This window comes from Bos mutus, chromosome 24 (genome assembly GCF_027580195.1).
Source record: "Bos mutus isolate GX-2022 chromosome 24, NWIPB_WYAK_1.1, whole genome shotgun sequence".
Classification (NCBI taxonomy): Eukaryota; Metazoa; Chordata; class Mammalia; order Artiodactyla; family Bovidae; genus Bos; species Bos mutus.
The window spans coordinates 34,519,595-34,538,506 of NC_091640.1; the positions used below are offsets into that span (position 1 = coordinate 34,519,595).

General features: G+C 37.1%; 1 protein-coding gene across 1 annotated transcript in view; it reads right to left on the reverse strand.

Annotated features, from left to right (window-relative positions):
• Positions 1-18,912, reverse strand: part of MIB1 (MIB E3 ubiquitin protein ligase 1) — a 96,394-nt gene that overhangs the window by 7,837 nt on the left and 69,645 nt on the right. The window contains exons 13-20 of the mRNA XM_070361832.1: positions 17,450-17,582; positions 15,413-15,499; positions 13,614-13,775; positions 11,341-11,522; positions 9,661-9,853; positions 5,218-5,296; positions 2,230-2,343; positions 746-846 (exon numbers count right to left, since the gene is read on the reverse strand). Coding sequence (XP_070217933.1) covers positions 746-846; positions 2,230-2,343; positions 5,218-5,296; positions 9,661-9,853; positions 11,341-11,522; positions 13,614-13,775; positions 15,413-15,499; positions 17,450-17,582 — 1,051 coding nt within the window. The remainder of the gene's footprint in view (positions 1-745; positions 847-2,229; positions 2,344-5,217; positions 5,297-9,660; positions 9,854-11,340; positions 11,523-13,613; positions 13,776-15,412; positions 15,500-17,449; positions 17,583-18,912) is intronic.

Consider the following 18,912-nt stretch of genomic DNA (forward strand, 5'->3'; position numbering starts at 1 on the left):
AAACAAATAACCACCACCGAGCTTAGGCATGAATATGCCCTCCCCAACCCTCACTGATAATGACGTGTCTGAATTTAACATTTATCTTTCCCTTGCTTTTCTTATGGAGGGTATGTGTGTGTGTATCTTTTTCTCTTTTTCACTGAAGTATCACATCTATAGAGAAATGTGGACAGGTCATAATGTACAGTTTAATAAAAGCTCACAAACTGATCAAATGTAAGTAAATAACTTAGGTCATGAAACGGAACCATCACTACTCATCAAACTGCCCCCATGTCCCAGCCAAAACCAACCACCATCCTTCGATTTTAAACACTATCTGTGTGATTATTTTTTCCAAGTTTTCATCCCCAAACAAAATCTCATTTAGTTTTATGAGATGATGACAAACTTTCCCAAAGTGTTTTTACTAATTAATATTCCCATCAGCACTGTGTGAGTTGCGGCTGCTATGTACTTTGCCTGAACACTCGATACTGACAGTTTCTAACATCCCCCCCTCAATCTGACAGGCAGGAAACGTGTGACGGAGCATTTTCTCATGTTGGGTGTGGTGCATCTCCTAGTTTGTCAAGCACCTGAAGAAATCTTCTAATCAGATCTTGCTGACTGCAAATATGCAAAGACCACAAGTGACACACTAATATGACCACGCTTGCTATGGACAATGCTAGTACTTTTTTAGAACAGGATGCATTGGCGCTCTTGGGAGTCGCTCTTCACTGTGGAGAAGCGCCGTTACCTGTTCTTTGATGTCCTGTAGCTGCTGCTGCAGCTTTTGCACGTCCGCATTGACGTTGGTATTATCCTTGTCCTTCTGCAGCACCGGAATATTCCCACTGGCTAAAATAAAGAATCCCACACACAAAGAATCAGTGTTATGACTGTTGTGAAGCAAAAATGATTTTTTTATTTCAAAATTATTACTTTTATTTATTAAAAACATGATACTATTATTTGAATACTCTTAAAAAACTTTTTTCCCACGTGGACAACGGATACAGCAGTGACATTCATGTTAAACTTCTTCATTTATAATCTTCAAAAAGAAATAGGTTTACACATTAATTTCTAGTTATGTTTAACTCAGGCGGACAATAATCCACGCTACAAAGAGACTTCTGGGTTTTCCAAGGCTCTCCTGTTGCTGCTGATCCGAGATGAGGAACTTTGTGAAAGAAAGGTAGGTCCATGATACCTACTCAATGGAGGGAAATTTTTTACCTCACTTTTCCTATTCTCTAGATACTTGGACTTTTACTCTGGTTAATCTGTCCCCAGGATTTTTACCCTGCTCTACTGGGGATAAACACAAAGTGGCTACACTAACGTTATTCCTCATCCCACACAGAACAAAGAAATCAAAGAGACCATCCAGTGTACATCTCATGCAGAGATGAAAACTATGTTTATACCGCTATGCTACAGGTGACCCTTGAACAACACAAGGGTTAATCAACAAATAACTTACAGCAGGCCTCCAAATCCACAGTTTCTTCACATTACTGGACTCGACCAACCACACACGAACCATGTAGTCCCGTAGTATCTACTACTAAAAAATATCCAAGTTTTGGGAGTTCCCTGGTGGCCTGGTGGTTAGGATTCCAGGCTTTCACTGCTGTGGCCTGGATTCAATCCCTGGTTGGGGAACTGAGATTCCACAAGCCATGTGGTGTGGCCAAAAAAAAAGATTCACATTTAAGTGGACCCTGGCAGTGCAAATCTATGATGTTCAAGGGTCAACTGTACAGAAGGTTGAAGGTAAATAACTTACTTTTCATCTTTCCACTATTCACTGGGTTACACTTCCATTTATCTATAGTTACTCTGTCACAAATAATGAGATTTCATAAAATAATTAAACACACTAGGTAAACCTATTACATAAAGGAATAAGGTTAATACATGTGTAAACTGAAAAAATAATTTTTAATATGATATCCTCCTGCCCTGAGACACAATAAATTTCATCTTAAAAATAGTTAAAGTATCTTTAAAAACACAACAATACTTTGTTATAAAACACACATGGATACTTCCTTAAAAAGACTAATGCTTAAAGCTCCAAAATATTACAAGTTAGAAAAATACAATTTCCGGTTTCCTAAGTGCACCTGTTCCTTGTAGATTCGAGTCACACACCTTGTGTTACAAGCAAACAGTACAGCGCGCTAGGAGAAGGTGTGTCTGTGAAAGTCCCAGCAAAGTAAGAAACCCACTCACAGATATCGTCCGTGGCGTCCTCTGCACTTTTCCCTCCACAGCACATGATGAAGGGCACTCTTCGCTCAACTACTGCCCGACATTGCACACACTTCTTCATCAGGCTGGCACAGTCTGCAAATGGCAACACAACGCATCTCACAGAAGAAAACGTCAACAGGGGTGCCTCCCTCCACTCATTTAACAGTGAGATAAACACTAAGTTACAGCAATACACAGTTCTACCTTCTCAAGATGTTACCCACCGAAGAAAGCATATTTTTCACTGGTAGCTTCTAGAGTAGAAAGTTCATCATTATGAAAATAACGGCATTTTCTAATACACTGGAATAAACTGAGGGGAAGGTTCAAATTTTTTTTAAAATATGTAACATAAATATTTCAAGATCTTAAGGCTTAAGAATAAAGGAGGGAGAGACCTTTCATGAATTTAACTACTGCAACAAGAATTATAAGGCTGCCAGCATGATATTTTTAAAGACTACTTTCTTTTGTAAGTATTTTATCACTAGTCTCTTAAATTCCTAAAATATACTATACAATTCTCTTCCTCCTATCAAATTGATGCACTCTAACAAGGAAATTGCTTAGTGACTACTTTTTTAATGTTAGCAGTCAGGACAATTCATCATAATGGACTATCTTTCTAATACCTCTATATTAGAGGTAGAATGCTTTCCCATTCAAAGAAGACATTCTCAGGCACAATTCTATGTTATGGACTATTAATGTTACACCTAAAGTTATTAATTAATTATAAAACAATACACAGTGCTTCAACACAACCTTTCCCATTAGCATTTATTATGAAAAGTGTACTCCATATCTTAGCCTATGGTACCAAGTGTCTTTGTCAATTCAAAAACAGGAAAAATAACAAAAACTGTGGCAGGGTATCTTTATGATATGATAGTAAACCTTAACAAAGCATAAAATCACCAGTGTGGACAAGGGGGTCATAGACTCTCAACAGTGCTGATGCTGGTGGACAGATGCTCTGTCAAGGTCGATCTTCTGCCAAGGCCTAAAAAGAGATGGGTCAGATGCTGGCCTAGGCAAGATGAACCAGGTAGGAGCTATTGCTAGCAGACAACTGGTTTGGGATTTGTCTTCAATTTGAGGGCAGACTTTTTTCTCTTGAGTTTATAATTTAACAGCCTGAGTATGTAATATGTAGCCACTATTATTTCAAATAGATAGCATCCCCAACTCAATGGGCAGGAATTTGAGCAAACTCCAGGAGATAAGGCAGGACAGAGGGGTGTGGCAGGCTACAGTCCATGGTGTTACAAAGAGTCAGACACAGCTTAGCAACTGAGCAACAAGTTATTTCAAATTCCTGTAACTATTAAGTTAGGTTGTTATATTATTGATATAAAATCTTTCTTCAGCCTGTCCAAAGGGCTGTAACTTCTCCTTCCTTGATTACTGTGCTGTGGAGACTGGACCACCTGCTGTACTATATATTCCTTGAGAAAGGGACATTTTTTTCCCCGCAATTTCAGCTTCTCTAGCAAATATATGTTTACCAATAACAATATATCTGTAAAATGGAAAAAGCAATCTACTTTTTAGGTTTCTTATGAAAATGAGGAAATACTCAAAAAGAGATTACAATAGTTGGCACAAATTAAGAACGCAATAAAATCAGCAGTTGTTCTCATTATATTCTAAAGCAAAAATAATGTAAAAACTTTGGGGAACTCCTGAGGGAAAATATTACACTAAGGCTCTAGAGTCCATATTACCAACTATTAACTATAACCAGCTTTATGACAGGGTCAGCAAACCACAGACTGCAGGCCAAACCCAACTGGTCACTAAGCTTTTATAAATAAAGTTTTAATGGAAAACAGTCCCACCCATTTGCTTACATGTTGTCTAAGGCTGTTCGTGCGCTACAATGACAGAAGCAAGCAGCTGGAAAGGGCTGAGTTGTTACTGCAGAAATCACAGGGCCCACAAAGCCAAAAATGTTTTCTAGTTTACCTTTTACAGAAAATGTTGGCTAACTCCCGGGCTATGAAAACTTGCATAACCTGAGCTCTTTTACTTAAGACAGAATTCTCTTTTTTCTTGCCCTCTGACAGCTGATAATAGCCATTATACCAGTCTCTGGTAAACAGAAACAATTAACTTGGAGCAGAATGTTACAGCAGAAAACCTTGATCATTTCTTAGTTGACAAGCGGCCAAAAAAAAAAAAAAAAAAAAACAACCAATGCTTGAAGCAAATCTGTGCCAATGAGATTAATCTATCACACAGTTTTTTACTTTAGTCAGATTTTATATTAAAAACCAACACCTAAGTGACTGAACTATTTCATAAGAGGAAACACCATATTTTAGCTTGGGCCCATTTAAGTACAAACTGTTAAACATGTTTAAAATCTTTCACTGACAAGTAAAAATTAAAAGGGAGAACATTAATACTAAATATATTAACTTGCAAAGAACAAGGGAGATATGTAAAAGCAAAGGTTAAAACGCCTCTTAAATTTTAATATTACCTCCATAAAGAAAAGATTTCTATAAGCTCTCTTGACATAGAGGTTAAGGAAGGTTAAGAAAGCCAGAAATTATCGCCCCAAATGGCTGCTGTGAGTGGTTCAGCAGTGGAGAGTGTACACAGGAGAGGCTCCACAAAGGTGCAGACAAATGCAGACGTGTTCATTTTATACGTGGAAAAAGGCCATACTAAATGTTTCAACGCTCATTTTTGGAAACAAAGAGGTCATTTTATTTCATTTATGCTCACACATAAATGAAATAAAAAGTTGAGCTGGGGGAATGCAGTGCATCCAGCTTTCGCTAACACTTGGGACTAAGGAGGGAGAGTGGTGACATCTGTACTGAGTACAAATGGGGAGTCTCAAAGGCTACCAACACCTCTGTTCGTGAGTTACTTTTTTAAAAAATTCAAAGATATAATTTGCTTCGCTTTCTATTTTTATGATAATTCTGAGGAAGTTCTATTTGGGCTACTTACTCTCACAAGCACACATGTGTCCGCACGGCTGAAAAAGAACAGCTGCTTTCTTGTCAGAGCATACCACGCATTCTTCAATCTGTGAAAAAGAGGATACAGCATAAGCGTGAACATCCACAAATAAACTGAGTGACTCTAACAGCTCCTTTTGTATCCAAATGCATTGCTCCTCTGTAAGGAAACACTTCCACACAGAGGAATTTACCACAGGCTTCTCCTCTGTCCTCGATCTAGTCTCTTGGTCACTTATTCTCACATTTTTTTTAAACACCCCAGCTAAGCTGGCCTCGTTCCACTTCAGTCTCCCTACCTGTCTGAAAGAATGACACCGAAAATTCCACTTCCTCCAAGGTCAGGGAGAACAGATTAGACTTCAGTTTTCTTTTGTGCTTAAACTACTTTTGAAAGAAACATTAAAAGGACAAACGACTGAGATAAGATAGATTTCTAACATTCATAAAAATCTAACCAGATTAGCCAGACTGCTAAAGCTTGAGGAGGAGGAGGAGGGAGGGGTTTACTGACCCACATCTGAGGACTGCCACCTAGCACATCCTTTCCCAGAACATGGACCCTCCCCCCAGCCACTGGCTGAAGCCCAGAGCTCTGAACTAGTCTTTCCCCTGATCTCTAAAGCCAGAGCCCTCCACAGAGTAATCATGATTTCCCTGTTTTTCTTCCTCTTCTCCACTTAATCTGCGTTCTGCGTGTATAATGATTTCTTAAGCTTGCTCTGGTTCTCTGACCCCCCACCTGCCCACCACCCTTGGCTCCACCTTCACCTTTCACTCATCCTCCTTCCTTCTGACACACATTCACCCCTACTTGTGTCACTTAACAATACTGTTCACTGATCACCTCTTCACCTAAACAACCGAATATTGGACCTTCCCAACTTAGACCTTGCTATGGACATAGTAACGTCATGGGAAGCAGTAAGACATGGTCAGAATCTTAATGTTCCTGGATTCCAATTCCAGCTCCAGTACTAACAAGTTACCTAACACTGTGGAGATGAAGCTTTTAAAAACTCTGAACAATAAAGAACAATCCTTCTTCACAAGGTAGGAAGAGTCAATTAGAAGACAGGGAGAGGAGTTAGGTGGCCCTTATTCAGGTGTACCCCACGACAGTTCTAACTATCAGATGGGGGGGGGGCAGTGGCGGTGGACATCTGAAGTAAGACAGAATAAGACAGAGGAGCAGAAAGAGTTATTAGAAATATTTAAGAAGACTTGGAAACTAATAAAATGTACAGAATAGACAAGAAGAAATCTAAGATATCTGCTAAGCTTCTAACTTGATTTAAAACAGTTGAAAGAAACAAATTTCAGTCTCCTACAGCTTATAAGATGCAAGACCAGGGTGGTCTTTCCAAGTCTACAATTACACATCCAGGCTTTAGGCCTGTTCAAGATCTGACTACAAAGAAGGGAACGATAACCTTAAGTCCCCTAGCTGCTAACACAATGCAGTGCACCAGCACAACCACAGGAAGGGGAGCAAAAACAGGAAGACTCTGGAAAAGTGGCTAAGGGACCCATACCCTGGAGACAGGTATATTTTTCATAGCACCCAAGAAAGTCTTTCCTTTCTCTAAAGGAAGGAGTGAGGACCATGGTAAGTTTCAAAGGTGTGCACGTTAGCTATCTGCTGGCTAGTAAGCTAAAAAGAAAAGCAGGCACAATCTGGGTGAAAGAAGAAATGAAAATCCCAAACATCAGCAGCTAGAATTCTGACTGATTCAGCCATCTCTACGTAAGGGGTATCTTCATATAAATATTGTAGGAATTATATGTGCTAAATACTGGCCAAACATTAAAATGTGACAGTTGAAAAAAAAAGAATAAACTAGATACTATGCGTAAAGTGTTTAGTTCAACGCTTAATATACAATCAGTGCCTAACACATGATGATTCTCTGCTCGTCACTATATAAAAGATGTGTTGATTCCCAACACAACTGTCTATGTATCTGAATTGTTTATAAAGATGTTAAAATAATCTAGCAAACCAATATAATAATCACTTACCCATTCAGCTATTAGCTCTTTAAAAAGAGCTTTCCAAGCATAAATGTTACCCCTTCTGGATTTTCTCCCCAGGTTACATACCCAGGAGTGGAATTACTATATCAAAGCATGTTTATTGTAAAGGTTTGTATATATATTGTCAGGATGGTCTCTCAAAAAAAAAAAAAGTGAACCCAGTGATTCAGCCAACTGCAGTGTTAAGAGAGTACTCATTTCCCACTTCCCTGGCTAGCAATTTTTGAAGTTTGTTTTTGCTAATTTGATGAAAATGGTTAATAATAGTTCATAATTTCACATTTGTATTTCTTTAATTGCTAAACAGACCAAGCTCATTTATTCTTCCTCATCCAAATAATAGTTTTACAATTTATCTTCATGAAGATGTTCATGATCCTTTAGCCACTTGGGGTCACTATTTCCTTATATTCAAAGGTTCCACAACCAACTCGACAAACCTCTTGGGAGGGTATGTGTAAGTTTTCGTACTTTTGCACGGGAATGAAAATTCCGTAACTTAAAATACAAACAGAAAGCTTTCTGATTCCTGGAGTTCAGGACTGGGCTAAAAAGGAGTAACAACACATTCCTTCCTTTCTACCTTCCTGTTCTGTCAACCCTCTCTTGTGGACACCGTTTTTAATTTTGTTTGTATATCATAACACAGAGGAAAGAGCAGGGACTTAAGAATCAAGAAAACTGAGTTCAAGACCCAAGTGTCAGTGTACTTCTTTGAGATTCAGTTTTTTCCACTGAAAACACCAGAGCGACTAGAGGATCAATAAGAGTTACAAGATGAGACTCCGGTTTACACAACCCTGGGATCTGAACTCACTTCACATCTGTCTTACAGCACCGGTGACGTCCCTATACACAAGAGTAGCTTTTACTGGTCAGTCATAGTTTGTCAAGAGATTACTAATTTATAGCAGGGAACGATCATATACATCTCTCACTTGGTTAGAAAACAAGTGCTCAAGAAACATTTTTGAAATAGGGTTTAATCTAACAAAAAGTTTCAAGCACAACAGCAGAATACACAGAATCTAAAAACAAGAGAATTACTTAAATTTTCATCCTTTCAGATTCTTTCCCAAACTGTTACTCTGTCAGCAGGTAACTAAAGCAAATTATAAATACCAAGTAAAGCGATTCACATTAATTTATTAAAGCAGGTTGACACCAACATAATACATCTGAAATGCCAACACAGTGCCTGGCATACAGTGAGTGCTGCCAGTATATCCTCCTCCCCTTTATAAACAGGTTAAACCATCACATATGTTAATCTAATACCTTTCACCCAAAAATAACTCCTGGAACTTTTTCCTGTGCCTAAAATTTTACCAATGATATAGTCATTTGAATCATAAAAAACATACAGTCTTAGAAGAAGCCCTATGAAAATGCAAGAAGCACTGGCAAGGTTTCACCTTTCAAGTCACTGCCAGCTAGTTCATCATGAGAATTAGTGCTAACTTGTTTCTAATAATGAATGTTAATGTATAGCTTAGGAAATATCTAGAGAAAAATAAAAAGAACAAGGGAACGAGAAAAGAGTATAACCTTCATAAACGAAGCCAAAGAAAACCAAAGTATCTTTTGATTTAAGCTACTCACTTTGAAAGATTATTTGTAAGAAACTTAAACCTCACTTTACACATACACACATTAAGAAAAACTAAAGAAAATCAATTATTTCATAAACTAAAATGAGTAAGATGATAAAGCACTAAGTTACATGGGGAAAAAAGAAAGAAACCAGAAACTCAGAAAAGAATCTGTTACTCAAAAAACAAAAGGAGTCAGATGAGATAAAAAGTTCAGAGATACAGAATTTGGCCATAAAGAATTACAGGATTACCAGACTTCATCTGCCTAATGAAGACTGGGACACAATATCAAACGAGTAGCATTATCTACAAAGTTTTCTTTCCAAAAATGTCTAGGTTGAAACTAATCAAGCTGTGAGATCTAACTTCCAGTTCAAAGAAATACAAAGGATATAGAAACAAAGAACACCATGATAACACAATCAAATAAATCCAGACTATATTCTACTGAAAAAAAAATCAACTGGTCTTCTACAAAGAGGAATACAAAACATTTCATGTGCTCAAAAAAGGTGTAATATACAAGTAACTAAAACCACAAAGTGGAATTAAACACATCTTTAGGTGATAAGAGACTCTGAAAGTAAAATAGTAGACAACTTTTATTTTTAACTAATAGTGTAGTTTACATGTTTCAACTGGTGTCTTGATAAATGTATAAATAATACATTCCCATGTTTAGATCTTGCTTAGGAAGAACAAAATTAAAACAGACACACGGCATCATATAATCTTATTTATCATTAACTGTAGTCTCAGAGATCAAACAATAATAAAACACTGTATGAAAAACATACTACCTTGGTCCTGGACTGAACTTGCTCTTTACAGAGGAGGCATTTCTTGACTCGTGGCGAACACAGAGAACAGGTAGCAATATGCCCACACGGGCCAAATAGAGTGTCTCTCTTCATATCGGAGCACACCATACACTCTTCTAAGGTTTCAGAGTCATTACTGATCATAGAAGGACTTCGGGAGCCCACCTGACCACTAATAAAAGAAAATAATTCTAATCAAACCTATCAGAATATCTGTCAGAAATTCATTAATTAAAATGTTTTAAAACATCTAGAGCATCATTCGTTTGCATAAAAACTTGAGTTATGTTTAAAAACTAAGCCTTATCATCTGTATATAAAACACTGTATATATTATATTCTTCTACCTCTCTGCATTTTTTTAGTACATATAGCACAATTCAAATTTCAATGAACAAATCCTCACCCAATAAAAAAGGGTGAATCTTCTAACACAGAAGTCAAATACACTAGCTTAAAAAAAAACTAACATGAACAGTTTCACTCAGAATCTTTTTTTATCTATACAGAACCAGCTGAGGAAGACACAGGACATAGGAATAAAACAAAAATCCTAACTAGAGCCCATGTTAGTTGCCCTAAGTACAGACAGAGGAAGCATCATCAGAGTCCACGACAGACAGGGAACTGTGAAAAATAGGTCACTGCAGCTGCTGTTTTGACATTTCTTTAAATTTATCCTTAAGGAGCATAAAGATTCTATTACAGAAAGCCAGAACACACCCATAAATATATATCCACGACACAGAAATACATATGCACAACCAACCACAGCAACAGAAAAGGGATACACTGCTTCTACTACAACCTTCAGAGACTCACGGAAACGCACGCTCACACGTTCACAAAGTGATTTCCCCTGCACCCCAGTGTTTAAGTTATTATTGCAGTAATTACGGTGCCTTTATCCATATATTTTTAGATACATTGTCTTTCTCTAATAAAATTTTACATTCCTTAAGAATATACTTAAAGATATGTATATACCTCTATATACAACTACTTAGCCATAAAAAAAAGAATGTCATTTGCAGCAACATGAATGAACCTAGAGATTATCACAGTAAGCAAAGTCAATCAGAGAAAGACAAATATCATCTATTGCTTATGTGGACTCTAAAATATGATACAATCTGAACTGACTTACAAAACAGACATAGAAACAGACATAGAAAACAAACTTACAGTTACCAAAGGGGAAAGGAGTAGGGAAAGGATAAATTAGAGGAGTTTGGGATTAGCAGATACAAACTACTACATATTCAATATAAAATAAACAAGGTCCTCCTATATAGCACAAGTAACTATATTCAGTATCTTGTAATAAACCATAATGGAAGAATATGTATATATATGTATACATGAATCACTTTGCTGTACATCAGAAAATAACATTGTAAATCAACTATACTTCAATAAGAAAATACTTCATTATATTAATTTCCCTGTAACACAGCTCTATGTATGGATTCCAAAGAGGTGTCATTTCATCACTATACATAAATTTACGAAAAGAAAGAAAGTACAAAGTTCAAGGGACAACTACTAAAATGTTTAATGACAAGAACCAAGTCCTTAATTGTGAAACGACATGACACTTTACGTACAGAATATTTTATGTACAGAATATTAGGTTTTATAAAAATAAATAATACAAACCTGACTTTTTCTTTATGACACTTTGCCAAGGCTTTGCAGAGACTTGGATCAGGACAGAGATCAAGTGGCGACTGACCCTTCTTATTTCGGATGCTAAGGTCAGCACCGTTAGCAGCCAAGAAACAGGCAATAGATGCCGCACTCTTCTTCTCAGCCCCCTGGGTACCAAGTCCCATTATTAACTGAAATCATATGAAAAGAGTCATTATTTTCCTTTAGGAATCTGTTATCATTTCTTATCACCAAATATACATACATACATACGTGTGTGTGTGTGCTTGCGTATATATGTATGCATGTATGTATGAATACGTATGTGTGAATAAGAAAATGTCTGGAAGGAGCATACACACTACAGAGACGTGAGGACACCTACGGGGCACAGTCCTAGTATCATTCCCCCCTCACTCACCCCGTGTCCTCAGGTGTACAGTATGAGGACTGACCCATCCTCCGGGTTCAGAAGTGAACCAAAGATGGTCCAAATCAGTCAGATACCCACTTCATCTGTGCTTAGTTCAGGGGTGACACATAATGTAAATCAAGTTAATTAAAGCCCGTAAGACTCAAGAATGGAACTTCTGATTTAGATATTGAGGAAACAGTACTACCTTTTCTAACAACTTGGCCCTGGAGCTGTTAGCAACCAACTTGAAACAATAAGGGGAGAGATAACTGAGAAAAGAACCAAGAACTAGGAATTAAGACACAAAGTGGAGAATGAGACAAATCAGGTTCTACTGTCATCCGAGCTACTGACTCACATCCTGTGTGAAAATAGTCATAATAACTGTTAACACTGATGGAGCATCTACAGTGGACTAAGAACTATTTTAAGCACTTTCCATGAACTAACTCATTTAATCCTTACAACCTTATGGAGGTAGTTACTCCCTTCCCCTCATTTTAAAATGAGAAAAACAAGGCACATAGGAGTTAGAGTATTTACCCATGATCATACAGAAAGACAGGCAGCAATTAGCAAACACTTTGGTCTCAGAATCCTTTTACATTCTTAAAAATGATTCTAAAATTCATACGGAAAGGTCAAGGACCTAGAATTGTAAAGCAACTTTGAAAAACAGGAAGAAAGTTGGACTGACCTCAACATTTATTATAAAGCTACAGTAATCAAGACAGTACATTGGCATTACAGAGCTAAAGACACAGATTAACAGAAGAGAACTGATTTTAGATAAAGGCACAACAAGCGATTCAGTAGAAAAAGATAGCCTTCTCAACAAATGGGACTGGAGTGATGATATCCACAAGCAAAAAAAGATGACCCATACTTCATACTGTGTATATAAAAATTAACTCAAAATCAATCACAGACCTAAATGTAACAGTTCAAACTTTATAAACTTCTAGTACAAAACAGGAAAAAACCTTAGTGACCTTAGATTTAGCAAAGATTTCTCAGGACACAAACAATAAAAGAAAAAAAATTGCTAAATCAGACTTCATTAAAATTACTATTTTTCGACTCATAGACTTAGAAAATTTTCTGGTTGCTGGGGGGAAGGAATACTTAGGGAGTTTGGGAAGGTCATGTACACACAGCTATGTTCAAAATGGATAACCAACAAGGACCTACTGTATAGCACATGAATTCTGCTCAATGTCATGCACCAGACTGGAGGGGGAGGGGCTTGGGGGAGAATGGATACATGTCTAGGTGTGGCTGAGCGCCTTTGCTGTTCACCTAAAACCACCACAACACTGTTGACTGGCTATAACGCCGATTCAAAATAAAAAGTTTAAAGTCTGAAGACAAAAAAAAAAAAAAACTATTGCTTCAAACAATACCGTTAAAAGAATGAAAAGACAAGCCACAGACTGGGAGAATGTATGTGCATATCGCATATCTGATACGGAACTTGATTCAGACTGGTAGTAAGAAAACAGTTCAACAACATAATAAATTAAGGTCTTAAGTGACAGCTTTGTCAAATATATATGGGTGGTAAACCTGCAAATGAAAAGACGTTCAATACCAGTAGTCATGAGGAAATGCAACCCCAAACCACAACAAGACACCACAGCACTCCTGCTTGAATGGCTTAAATTGCATAAGGAGAACCAAACAACTTTTGGTAAGAATGCAAACAATACAGTCAGTACTGACTAGTGTTTAGCTCATAAACTAAATTCCTACATTTGTACTTTTGATGAAATATCTGATCAGATGCAGGTTCTATGAGCCATAAATATAAGACCTTGCATTAAAATATGCTCCTCCTGGCACAGAAGTGACGATTATCTTTGCTCACCGTGTTTTTGGATGGCTCCCAGGCAGCATCAACCTTCCCCACATCCTGCATATCTTGAAGCTGACGCAGCTGAGACAGAGTGTGATGCCGCAGGGCTTCGTGCAGAGGAGTGTCCCCATCCTTATCCTGAATATCTAACTTGGCACCTGCACGGACCAAAAGCTAGAAGAGAAAAATGTCTCTTTTTCCTAAGTATTCCACCCACAAGAAATTATAATACATCTAAAGTAACAAAGTTTCAGTTACATAAGATGAATTTGTTCTGGAGAGCCCCCCTTTGCATGGTGTTGTATCATGTTCTTACAATTTGCTGAGAAGGCAGACTTTAACTGTTCTCACCAAACAGATACACAAACTATGTGTGATGGTGGCTATGTTAATTAGCTTAATTATAGTGATTATTTCACAATGTACACCTGGATCAAAATACGAAATTGTACACTTTAAATGTATACAATTTCCATCTGTCTATTATAACTTAATAAAGCTAAAAAAAGTAAAATTAAAGTAACAGTGTGAGAGCCCTATCTGACGGGGCTGCCATGAAAGTTAACTTATGTGTTTGCTTACCACCACTCTGATCCCTGTGACTGCTTACAAATAATGATGAGCTTGATTATTCAAACATACTGAACTAGGGACAGCAGAAAAAAACAAGAACCAATATGCAGGTTAATTATTCTACTCTAAGATCAAAATAACTGGAGGAAATTCAGGACATTTTTTTCCTCTTTTAATTTCAGATATGTGAGTTGGTATATTTTAAGTATTTCCAATAGGACCAAATCACAATCCTCAAAATTCTTCTATTATTTAAATAAATATGCATTTATTTTTTTCCATCCCCTGTGGTCACTTTTTTCCAAATGTGTGGTTATAAGGGTTATAAGTCCAAACATCAGAGAAATGAAGAATTTCTGGCAAGAGAATTTTTTATAAATGTGAAATGTTTGCTAAGTTATAATCTCTTACATATAATGCATAATTGATATACCTCAACAGATATTTTAAGCAGTAAATATAAAACTTTGCTTTAACTAGTTCCCTAACCTTTCCGCAAATGTTATCAGAGTTTTAGAAAAACACCATACAAAGAAATCAATCTCAAGCATACAGTCCTACCTGTTTTGGCAAATTACTATTTTGCTCTTTTTTTGTCCATTGTGCTTCAAAAAGATTATATAAAACGTCTCTGTAGATCGGTCTCTCAAATTTAAATTGGCATCAGAATTACGTGGGGGCCTGTAAAACCCGAGATTGCTAGTTTCCACCCTTAGAGGTTCTGCTCTGGTTGGTCTGAGATGGGGCCCAAGAATTTACTTTTCTGCCAAAGCCCTAGGCGATGCTATTGCTGCTGCTCAGCCTCCAAACTTTAAGAACCACTGCTCTACAAAAAAGTTTAAACAGATCATTTCAAGTATTTGATCTGGAATCACCAGATTAGTAATAAAATTACATATGCCAGCTTCTTTGAAATGTCTGGCAAATGTCTAGCCAAAGGCTTTAATTACAGTTCACTCTCAATTATAAAAATTAAAAGGAAGTATACTTTTAAAAAAATGTATATGTTACTTTGAAATTCTCTGATTTAATATTCCAGGAATTTACAAATCCTGACAACAAAATTATAAAAACTTTGAATATAAGAGTTAAGATTTTTCCTATTAGAAATTAAAAGTCTTTATCCAACTGATTAAAATACCAGCCTAAAATCATAATTTTACCTCTAAGTACGCCTTCGGAGAAGCCTAACAACATATAATTTAAAGGGGTAAGATTCACTTTAGTAGACACGTTACCCTCACAATCTGGGTGTGCTGCCGCTCCACGGCAAGGTGGAGGGCCGTCTGCTGGTTCACGTTCTGGATGTCCAGGTTTGCGTTTCCCTGAAAGAAGAACAAGGCTTACAGTTAAATGTGACAAGAGGGAAGCACATAACCTAGCTCTCTATGAGGAAGCCATAACACTGGATGCTGCTGAGCACGCCCCCTCCAAGGGCTAGACCTTGTAATATATGGTAACAGATGTGAATAGCAGGAAGAAGTGGTGGGACAGCCAACTTTCTGAAATAGAACGGCAAATTTAAAACTATTTTTACTGTGGTGATTCCACCTAAGGACAGTTACAGGACAAAGGACAATACAGAGTCAAACACAGCTCCCTTTTAATCTCCATTACAGAGCCACAGACATAATCAGCTCATTTTAAGTAAGTACTTCCTGAAAATGTATCAGTGAGTCTTCATATTGTATTTGGAAATTCAGAAGACCTAGAATGTTAAAGTAGGTCTGAGAAAAAACAACAAATTTATAGGACTTACTCCAACTGAGTAACTGATTTCAGTTACTGATTACTATAGTTACTATAGTTATTACTTCAGTTCAGTTACTGATTACTGTAACCAAGCAACAGTAACAGTAACCAAGACAGTGGGCTTCCCTAGCAGCTCAGCTGATAAAGAATCAGCCTGCAATGCAGGAGATCCCAGTTAGATTCCTGGGTCGGGAAGATCCCCTGGAGAAGGGATAGGTTACCCATTCCAGTATTCTTTGGGTTCCTTGGTGGCTCAGCTGGTAAAGAATCTGCCTGCAATAGAGGAGACCTGGGTTCAATCCCTGGGTTGGGAAGATCCCCTGGAGGAGGGCATGGTAACTACTCCAGTATTCTTGCCTGGAGAATTTCCATGGATAAGAGGAGACGGGTGGGCTGCAGTCCATGGGGTTGCAAAGAGTCGGACACAACTGAGCGACTAAGCACAACCAAGACAGTGTGATACTGGCTTAGGTCAGTAGTTTGGATTTTGGATGAAAAGGAACTTATCATAGTTAACAACACTTCTAAGAGAATTAACTTTAATAATAAAGGCTTATAATGGCAGGGGAAAGGCAGTTTAGCTTTTGAACTGTTTCTTTCTTTAAATGTCTTTGTATAGACTGTCCATCTTATGATATAAGACCCAATTACACATAATGTACTATCTACTAAGTTTCCTTGCCATTTCATCTTCTTAACTAGACTGTAAGTTCCTTGAAGTCAGGAGTCACAGATAATTCTTTGGAAACTTTACTGCTTCCCTATGGCATATGCTTGTCTGAAGCATTTAAAAATTTTGCTGAATATACCAAAACATCATAAAATTGCAATCAATAGGTTCCCCTCAAAATCTAAGCTCATAAAAATGTAGAGGTATTTTATTCCTAAGATAAATGAAATAACTAATGTGAGCCTACCCTGCTATCCACACAGATTTAAGGGGTCCAGCAGTTGTTGAGAACTCAGTCCCTAGGTCCTAACTGCAGCCTGGTGTCACCTGGTAGCAACTTGCCACACTGATTTAGACATCAACATACTGCTTCGTGATGACATAGCTGAGTGACACTTCCACAACAGTGGCAGTGAATCTGGAAAATCCCTTTAAGCTGATGCCTATTTTGTTGGACCAACTCAGGAAGGCTGTGCAGAGAGAATACTGGAGGTGTTAAGAATCCACACCCACCCTACCCACACCCCCACTACTATTTCCCTCCACTGAAGCACCACTAAAGACTAAGTTCATACTACAGCTGAATTTGCATCACCATGGGATTTTACTGTAATCTACTAGTAAGTAGTTCAGTTCAGTTGCTCAGTCATGTCTGACTCTTTGCGACCCCATGGGCTACAGCACACCAGGCTTCCCTGTCCATCACCAACTCCTGGAGCTTGCTCAAATTCACGTCTATAGAGTTGGTGATGCCATCCAACTGTCTCATCCGTAAGTAGTTGATAAAGTAATAATAAATCAATGATTAGCAATGACCCAAAATTGTTAAAAATTACTGAAATGCTTTTCCTACCTGATGCACCAACAGTTCGGCCACTTCTACATGATTATTAAGGGCAGCCAGATGCAAGGCAGTATAACCATCATCTTTCTTCTCATCCACAATCCACGGTCTTGGTAATTTAGACAGTAAAACACGCATTGCGCTGAAAGGCAAATTTATATTAATTTGATATTTAGTTATATATCTTATTATTTTCTTTTTATAAAAATATTCCAAAAAACTCTTAAAATCAAATGAAAATATTCCTCTTTAAAGAAAATTATGCCCTTAAGAGACAAACAGAAATTCAAAATTTCTAAATCTCAAATGCACAGCCCTTTGACATTTTAAGAGGTAAACAAATTATCACTGTTTGGAGAGTAGAATCAAAATAGAATGGGAGTGCTACAAAGGGAAATATTCTGAGAGGGAAAAAACCCAAAGGTGAAATATACCCTAATAAGGATATCGTTTGAATCTGTGGAATCTCTTAGGTTCAATTAGAGGAGTATATATTAATGAAAGAGTTAATGAAGAACAATCAGGTAACAAGAGTTAATTGGGAAAAATAGTGATAATTAAGACAAATTTTATGTGGCCGGCAGATTATCATGAATTCTGTGGGATTAAAAATCTGATATATGTCATTTAGTAGTGCTAAATCTAGTTGATATCGAAACACACAAAATGGCACTCGAATATTTAAAATTTACAATATGATAACCAAATATCTCCAAAGCAAAAAAAGAGAAAGTTATCCTAAAGAGCACCAAAGATTAAACCAGGAAAGATCAGGGGAACTAATTACTGAGAAACCATGCTTTGTAAAGAAAAGGCTAGCCTACCCTCAAAAAGGAAAGTAAAAGAAGAAGCAACTTTCTTACCATTCACTGGTAACTTCTCCTAACAAAGATCTTGTGTGGAAAACTCATAATTCGGGAAAAATCTAAAAATAATTTTTTTTTATTTTTAAAAAATTTGGGAAAAATTTCCCTTAATATCTGTCCACTAATTGTTGTTGTTTTTTTTTTTTAAAGACTGACACCTGAGATAATGAACGGCTTCTATAAACAGTACTGGACTTGGCACAGACAACATTGATAGATGTATTAGATATTGAATGTTCCCCCATACCTAAAAAAGGCAGTAAACGCAGAAAAGCTTTTAAAATTCTGTCATTAGAGTATAAAAGGGCAAGAAGTTAACAGTAAGATACATATTGGGATAGTTTTTCCTAAGGGGACACACAGGAGAGAAAAATCTGAAACAAATATTTTAAACGTATGGAGAAACAGTCTGAAGATGCAGAATAAGAATGTGTGTAAAAGAAATTGTTAAGTCTCTAAATAATGAAACTAAGACCTAACGTGATACAGAACATGTTTGTTTAATGGCAGTGGTCCATGAATCCCACATAGGAAGTCCAAGACATCTGAGAACACGCTCTAAAGAATCCACGAATCTCTAAAATTGTACTCATATCTGGAAGTTTG